The 8,106-nt window shown below is 39.8% G+C and overlaps 1 protein-coding gene across 1 annotated transcript; it reads left to right on the top strand.

Annotated features, from left to right (window-relative positions):
- Window positions 1-221: 221 nt before the first annotated feature.
- LOC119738405 (cathepsin Z-like) lies at window positions 222-7,585 on the top strand. The gene is made up of 7 exons (XM_038213292.1): window positions 222-452; window positions 1,695-1,858; window positions 2,600-2,779; window positions 3,422-3,578; window positions 4,286-4,364; window positions 5,075-5,161; window positions 7,235-7,585. The coding sequence occupies exons 1-7, from the start codon at window positions 295-297 to the stop codon at window positions 7,346-7,348; spliced, it is 939 nt and encodes a 312-aa protein (XP_038069220.1). The 5' UTR covers window positions 222-294; the 3' UTR covers window positions 7,349-7,585.
- The last annotated feature ends 521 nt before the right edge of the window (window positions 7,586-8,106 follow it).

The raw sequence follows: 8,106 nt of genomic DNA, 5'->3' as shown, positions 1-8,106 counted from the left end.
CCCCACGCCACCCGCCCCGTGGCGTATTCAGAGGGAGCAGGGGGCACCGTGCCTTCCCCCTTGCAGATTTTTGTGAACAATTTTTGTTTTCATTAAGTATATTTCCATAATTATATACCCCCCCCGTTCCGCTTTGCGTTGTTTCTGCGCATGTGCGTTGAACACCTGATCTTTCACGTGGTCTACCGGCTGGTGTTATGGTATTCACGTGATAAAGAGTCACGCGCACGTAGCACAACAATATACCGCCGAGTTGCCACGGAGGGAAATTGCTCGACACGGAAATCACGTTTCATGACAGTTTGCCATCAATCTGAAACATATTCCTTGAGATTATTGAGAATGTATTCCTCGATTTCATTAGCCATCCTACTGTTTGTAGGTTGTGCCTATGCGGAACTCGATTCTCCTTGTTTCCGTCCGGAATTCAACCAAAAATTCAAGGAAGTGAGGTACGTTGAGAGATCATTGCTAAATGGCGCAATAGTAAACATGGCGCATAGACCCGTAAACATATTATAGTCGTGTTCCCTAACGTGGCGCACTTCGAAGCTTACCCAAATTTCCTCGTGTAGTGTTGCCAAACCTCTTTGTTGACAAACCTCAAATTCATGCAGTGAAATACTGGTACTTTTACCTTATTAATGCTTGCTGTTTAACCTCTGTGAACAATTTCGGTTTCATAAAATTTAATCCGAAATTAAAAAACGGTGGCGTCCGGAAATTGGGCACAATTTGGCGGAGTGTTCCCTAACGTGGCGCACTTAAATAAATCTTGGAAAATTCCACATTAACATTTAAGAATTTCTGTAAACTCGATAAATTCTGATAAATCATTTTTATCTCTACCTACATACCCAGCCAGATGTTTGTCACAAAATTATTTTCTTATTTTTCGGGGCATTTTCAAAGGGTTCACTTTGCACTTGAAAATAAAATCGGAAAATCACGCCAAAATAATTTTTTTCTTTTAACTTTGTAGCGGGTAAATAAACTTGCGATTTATAAACGGGAGTGTTTAGAACTTGATGAAATTTCACTTTCTGTGAAATTTCAGTTAAAACTTTGCTCTAGCTAGGCGCTACAGGCGAAAAATCAAAGTGCGCCACGTTAGGGGCCGCGCCACGTTAGGGTACATCAACAATACTCCTACTCCTAGAACTATGAGGCTCCACGTAGAGCCTCATAGTTCTAGGAGTACCGTAAACATGGATGTATGTCGCAATATTTATGGGCCTAATAGTAATGCAAAGTCAGTTCTTTTAAGCCCCATTTCGAAAAAATTTGAATGAAATTAGGCAATTATTCTGTCACTGTCAGTCAGAGAGACACATCAGTCATCAATGATTAATATGATGAACGCCTATTTTTCTTTTTCATTAGTTCTGCTTTGTGGAAATGATCAGAAATTGAGGAACCCACAATTGTAAACGGTTGGACGGTATTGAAGTGTTATTCATAAGTAAATATTCAGATAAACCAAAAAGGGGACACTGACTAGGTACATTATTTGTTTTCTTTAATATTGAACAAAAAAACCGACCAGAGCAGGGTTTGAAATGAATATATGTAAATAATTGGTCAAACGGAAGGGGGGGGGGGGAGTGGCTAGATAGCTACCCCAACCTCCTACCCCCATCTGCCCTTGATCACGGTATAGTCAGTACGTCTTTTTTATTCTTGCTGTTATGCAGGACATATCCACGACCCCACTGGGATGTCAGCCCCGATGACCTGCCCACTGCCTGGGACTGGCGCAACGTTAATGGGGTGAACTACGCGAGCACGACGCGCAACCAGCACATCCCTCAGTACTGCGGCAGTTGCTGGTCCATGGGTACCACTAGCTCTATGGCAGGTAATATGAAGCCTCGGTCTCCGTTTCTGAAAAGAAGTTTAACGGAAAATTTTAATTTCAAACAGCTGATGCTGGTGGTTTTGGACCATTTTGACATTTTTGCAACATGAACAAGGTTTATAATTCTGTGGAAATGCCCGAGTTGATCCCCCAAGGATTCCTCAAAAGATTTTTCTAACCTTTTAAATAAAAAAAAAATAATTTGTGAAATGAACTTGACTTCCCATCCGCATTCATGTGAATTATGAATTAGCCTTCAGTGTAATTTTTGAAACCTTACTCTTAAAATGGGATCCTGATGTCTGTTTATTGAGAAGTGAATAAAATGAGTAGCCTGCAATTGTAAATGCACTTTGCATATCAAGGAAACAGAGCATAGGCTGAGTTAAACAAACACGGTTTCTTGTCTGGGCTTTTTCAATAAAATGAAGGTGGCAGGTTTTTTTTTCTTTCCAAAACGAGATTTTTCAAGATGGCGGAAGGATTCTTCCATTTTCTCGACTCTTTTGCTGATAGAAATTGCATCCAAAGGAGATGTAACCCTTTCTACTTGACTACAATTTTGTTGGAAACCAAAAAAAGAGACAATATATTGACAACGTATGTGCATAATATATTGCTGATGTTTGAAATAAAAATAAAATTTAAAAAGGAGGCGGGCTTTAAAAAGGAAGCGGGCGAGGACCAGAAACTGCTTGATTTTTTACTTGACCCCTCTAATTCTCTATTCACCATGTGCAGATCGTATTAACATCAAGCGAAAGGGTGCCTTCCCCTCCGCGTACCTGTCACCCCAGAACGTCATCGACTGTGGTAATGCTGGCAGCTGTGATGGAGGTGGTGACTTGGGGGTCTATGCTTACGCCAAATCACATGGCATACCGGACGAGACCTGCAATAACTACCAGGCCAAAAATCAAGGTCATTAGGACTTGAGAAATCTTTGTGCAGATACAATGTGAAGTTGCTAATCCAGTGTTGTAGTCAAAGATTCTTCTGATGGATCATAAGTATATCACAAGTCTGATTACTAGTTAAGTCACTAGTAACAGGAGATGAACAAGAACAACAAATATCAGTTTGTTTGGCACAGTTCATGGGAATAGCTCCTGAATTGACATGGGACTAGATAGCCTCAGCTAAAACACTGTTAATGTCTTTGAAAAAAGAGAAATGGATCTTAGGAGATCCAGAGGTTTAAACTTGGCATTTGAGTCAGTATTGCCTGACTGTTATAAGGAGTATACTATTTCTATACAGACTAAAATGAGTTAATTTCTCTGGTTTTTCTTTGAACCATACCCCTCTTTTTCAGATAAACTTCACATGTTGAATCTGCATTGACAAATGTTGATATTTAAATAGGCTTCAATGAATTCAGTTTAAATTTCCCTTATTTTTTCAAAATATCTCCCCTTTTTTTTCTTTTTTCATAATAAGAAAGACACAAAGAAGATAAGATCAGGTCTATATTGTTGCAAGTAGAAAGTAAGTGTCATGAAGTTGAATTTTCATGGTTTTTCATTTTATCATAAATTCTGTCTTTATATTAACATTTGATAGATTGTAAACCATTCAATCAGTGTGGAACCTGCACAACCTTTGGTGAGTGTGCGGCGATCAATGCTGCAAATTACACCGTCTGGAAAGTGGCCGACTATGGATCGCTGAACGGCCGGGCAAAGATGATGGCCGAGATCCACAAGAATGGACCAATCAGGTGAGTCACCTCAACAGGAAAGGGTCAGGTCAAAGGTCATGGCCAAGATCTTCTTGGAAAAACTGACTGATTTGCACAGGCGGCCTTCTGATTACTAGTGCTTGCAGACATCTTACTAGTGCAGACAACTACCAAGCTTCCTTGGAACCACTGGCCAACTTGATATTGAACTTTGTATAACAGTGTACCATCAAGTCCATCACAAGTCCATTACGAGTCTGGTCACAAGTCAGTTGCAAGTCCATTGCATGTCTTGTCACAAGTAAATCACAAGTCTGTCAACAGTTTTGCACAAGTAAATCACAAGTCCAGTACAAGTCTGGTCACAAGTAAATCACAAGCCCATTACAAGTCTGGTCACAAGTAAGTCACAAGCCCATCACAAGTCTGGTCAGAAGTAACTCACAAGCCCATCACAAGTCTTGTCACAAGTAAATCACAAGTCCATTACAAGTAGTCTGGTCACAGATGAGAGGGATTGGACAACTTCAAAGGAATGCCCTAGTTTTCATGAGAATAGCTTATGACTTGACTTAGAAACGGATAGCTTGTAATCAACTTGTGTTTGACTTGTGAGGACTTGTGATGAGCTCGACTGAAATACTGACATCAGTCAGCGACTTTTAATGGATGTCTTTCGTTTTGCTTGAGCCACAGAATCCATAAACACCCTTTGGTTGTCACAACTTTTCTAATTTTTGTAACAGTTGTGGGATCGACGCCACCAAAAAACTGCAGCAGTTCCGAGGCGGCAGGATTTACGAGGAGTACAACCCAACCCCAGGGGTAAGTGATGCTTGCTGGGGTGCAGGAGGGGTTACATCGTCGCAGAGCTGACATACCCACGAATAAGCGAAAACCCTGTTTCGAGTAATTCGTGTTTGAAGTTTGACATTTCTCTGGGCAATGTATTTTACCCTTAATATTTCGATAATAACCCTTTTAGTGCATATTCGAAATAAAATAGGAAACATAGTATCCATCAGGTCACTTATTTAATCGTTGGTACTTTGAACGCACACCTTACATAAGCTGGTTACCAGCAAAATTCCGTATTCGTCACTATGTCAAATTATGAATTTGTTTTTGTGACTGATTCGCCACAGGGAGCTCCGCATCTCGAAATCCAGACAAAAATTAAGAATTTTGGCATAAATACTTGAAGGAGCAACCTTCATAAACCCTAAAAATAACAAAATCTTGAAATCGCTAAAATGGTTGATTCGCCGGTATGTCAGCTCTGCGACGACATGTGTGGTTGGATTCATAGCAGCTGTAGGTCTTTTGTTACATCAAAACTAAAATATCAGTTTGTTTGACCCTGATTGTTACATTACTTTCCAAAAAAAAAGGAGAATTGAAAGGTTGAGATTTTTCTCATGTGTCCTAAGTCACATTTGAAACCCAGAATTACATTGAAGATTAAGTTCATTCATTTGATTAATATGTGTTACTGGTGTTATTTTTGTGGTCTTTTTTGGGGGGTTCTCTTGCAGATTGACCACATTGTGGCTGTAGCAGGATGGGGCGTTGAGAACAGCACCGAGTTTTGGATTGTCCGCAACTCCTGGGGCGAGCCTTGGGTAAGTCATGCATGGTATATGTGACCCACTCCAGGAAAAGGTGATATAAGTCGAAAAAAAAAAAAAGTATATGCACGACTGGAAAGCCCACAATGTAAGGCGAAGTAAAAAAAACAAACATGTTTAGCGTCCCCGCCCGCTTCCTTTTTAGAGGCCGCCTCCATTTTTTTTTTTTTTTTTTTTTTTTTTTTAAAGACAAAAATTGATAAATTTTAACGATCTCTGCGCAGAAGAGATGTTCGGTTCTGCATAGTTACATCATTTTTGTCTCATTTTCTGTTGCATCTTGCCCATAAGAAGCCAATATGTCATTTCCTGAGTCCAAGTGGCGGCCATTTTGAAAAAAGCTGGTTACCATCTTGAAAAATAGCCCGGCCGCGTTGTCTTGAAAAATGTGTCGGGCGGCCATTTTGAAAAGAAGAAAAAAAAAAAAAGGGCCTCCTCCTTCCTTTTTGTCAAAGAGGCAGGACGCTAAACATGTTTTTTTTTTTTTTTTCCTAAGCTTTCATTTGGTTTATGACACAGCTGTATAGCCCTTCTCGTTGTTGAGATATAACGAATTTGCATATTAATTAGTTCCATGGAGTTCAAATTACACAACTAAGAAAACAGGCTTTGAAATAGCTTGCTCTGTTGTAGACTTGGGCATGAAAAGCTCACTTTTAATATCTTAGCAACCAACATGTTTCTGTTTAACTATCACTTTTAAACTTTGGATATTGATTCTACAATGATTATTTTCAATGATTTTGGGGAAAAAGAGACTTTTTGAAACCAGATTACTATATTTTGGCTAATTTGCATATTGATTAAAAGTATAGTTTTTGGATGTAAAATAAGGGGAACAATGCACACAAAATAAGATTATTTTTTCCTTTTTTTTCATCGAAATCAACTTTTCTGTGAGTGAATCCTTAAACTTTAGGCATCAAAGATGTCATTTAAGACAAAAAGGAATTTGGATTTTGATGGACAATTTCACCCTCTCAACGTTCAGCAGGCCATTACACGTAAAAGCACAGCGGGTCACATATCTCTATTTCCAATAAGCCATTTGCGGGTTAAATTATAATAAAATCTGGAACGCTGACTCAATCCAATGCTTTGCACGTTTTAACTTTGCACTCTCCCGACCAAAGAGACTGTTACCGTATCACATGATTCGGGGCTAGCCTCATGCTAGCAACCCCCAGCTCCAGCATGGTCTGGTGTCTTTGTGCCATTCTCATCCATTGTGAGCGATGTTTTGGTGCTGAGCGTCTCTTGCGTAACTATGCAAGAGCTTGCCTCCAATCATGTGATTATAGCAACAGTGTCTTTGGTCTGGAGAATTCAAAGTTAAAATGTGCCAAGCATTCTGAGCAAGACAGTGTACCAGATGTTTTTCAAATGTAAATCCCAAAGGGTATAGGTTACTCACCAAAGGGTTATTTTAAATGGTGGGTGGGGGGGGGGGGGGGGGGGTGCAGGGGCACTTAATGCCCAGCATGTTTCCAAACCCTGACCTGAAAGTAAAATAAGCAAAGTCTTTCTCAAGCTGAGGTGGCTCATTTTTAGGCCGGGGTTCGACTCATGTTACTTTGGCTTGAAATTACTGGTAGTATGCCTCATTTTATCAGATGGAATGCCAGTCCTTTGCCAGTTACTCCCCAGAATATTCTTGGTGGAAAAAGCAAAGTTTGGGTAGGGTAACTTTCCCAAAGACACAACTTGCCAGCAGGAGAATTTGAACCCTTGTCCTTCCAACCGTACGTCGTGAACCCTAACCATTTAAGTCAGACTACTCCAAAACAAAACCCCCAATTTGTGCCTAAAATTGGAAACTTTTCTTTTTAGGGGAAGGGGCAGATACCACAAAATTGAAATTGAAATTTTTTTTTCAGTAATGATGATAACAATTCTGATTGTTATTCAAAAATGAATTCCTTAATTTGTTTTGGTTAATCAGAAATTAATTCTTAAATAGCCAATTGCTTCAAAATGATACTTTTGCATTCTGTACAGCCCTTTCATCTGAAAAGTATCATGTTACTGTTTATTATCTGACTGTCTGGTTTCTGTTCTTCTTCACAGGGTGAGCAAGGATGGTTCCGGATTGTCACCAGTCAGTACAAGGGCGGCAAGGGTGACGATTACAACCTAGCCATTGAGAAGAGCTGTTCCTTCGGTGATGTCATCGTTAATTGAGCGTGCCAGTCTTCCTTTGTCTTCAATCGGAAACTTTAGCAAATTGTTCCTTCAGAATCTTGCTTAATTACATATCAAATATGCATATACCCAGAACCAAAGTATTTTGTACAGGTTGTCCCACAAAACACCTAACCGTCGAACCGGGCATGTTTTCAGAAAAGTGTTGGTAGTATTCAAAATCGTGTTGAATGTATTGCTGAGTAAAATAATTTGTCTGCCAAATGCTTTTAGGCCCCCCAAAAAAGTCTCTGGTTTCTGGTATGCCCGCGCGTCGCCGTAGCCATGCGCGTCGGCAAAATAAAAACTTTTTTTTTTCAAGGAAAGATGATGTCTCAAAACCGCCTAACTCACTGGTTTGACTGGAATCCTCCTGCTGCACAATTTTAACGTGTTTTTAGATTGGGTTATGATCGAGAATAAGCTTTATGTGGCCTCTCTGGACTCCCATATATTTGTACTAAGTTTAGTCGAGCACCATTTGCAGTCATCAGCCGACATTTGAAGCAAAAAAGTCGGGTAAGAAAAAAAAAAAAGCCCTGTCGCCGCACCACTTTTTGGACAAGCTCTATACCAGAAACTGGAGACTTTTTTTTGGCCTTAGTTGGTTTAATTAGGATGTTTTGTTCAAAAGATACAGCAATCACAATACGGGACTTGAAAAACCCCTTTTTTATTGATCAAGTTTACAGATCGAAGCCGGTAGAACAAGTGACACGTTACTCTTGAACAAAGGAAATAAATCCTTTGTGTGTTTC

The sequence above is a fragment of the Patiria miniata genome, unplaced genomic scaffold (genome assembly GCF_015706575.1).
Source record: "Patiria miniata isolate m_02_andy unplaced genomic scaffold, ASM1570657v1 HiC_scaffold_3, whole genome shotgun sequence".
NCBI classification, from domain to species: domain Eukaryota; kingdom Metazoa; phylum Echinodermata; class Asteroidea; order Valvatida; family Asterinidae; genus Patiria; species Patiria miniata.
The sequence above is the reverse complement of the archived record's forward strand: the minus strand, read 5'-3'. Positions and strand labels throughout refer to the sequence as shown.

Bases quoted from the DNA above. Each gene is read 5' to 3' on its own strand.
- LOC119738405 (XM_038213292.1), top strand. From the start codon at position 295: ATGACAGTTTGCCATCAATCTGAAACATATTCCTTGAGATTATTGAGA. The intron at 4,365-5,074 runs GTAAGTGATGCT...GTTCTCTTGCAG, and splicing joins AGTACAACCCAACCCCAGGG to ATTGACCACATTGTGGCTGT. The intron at 5,162-7,234 runs GTAAGTCATGCA...TCTTCTTCACAG, and splicing joins ACTCCTGGGGCGAGCCTTGG to GGTGAGCAAGGATGGTTCCG.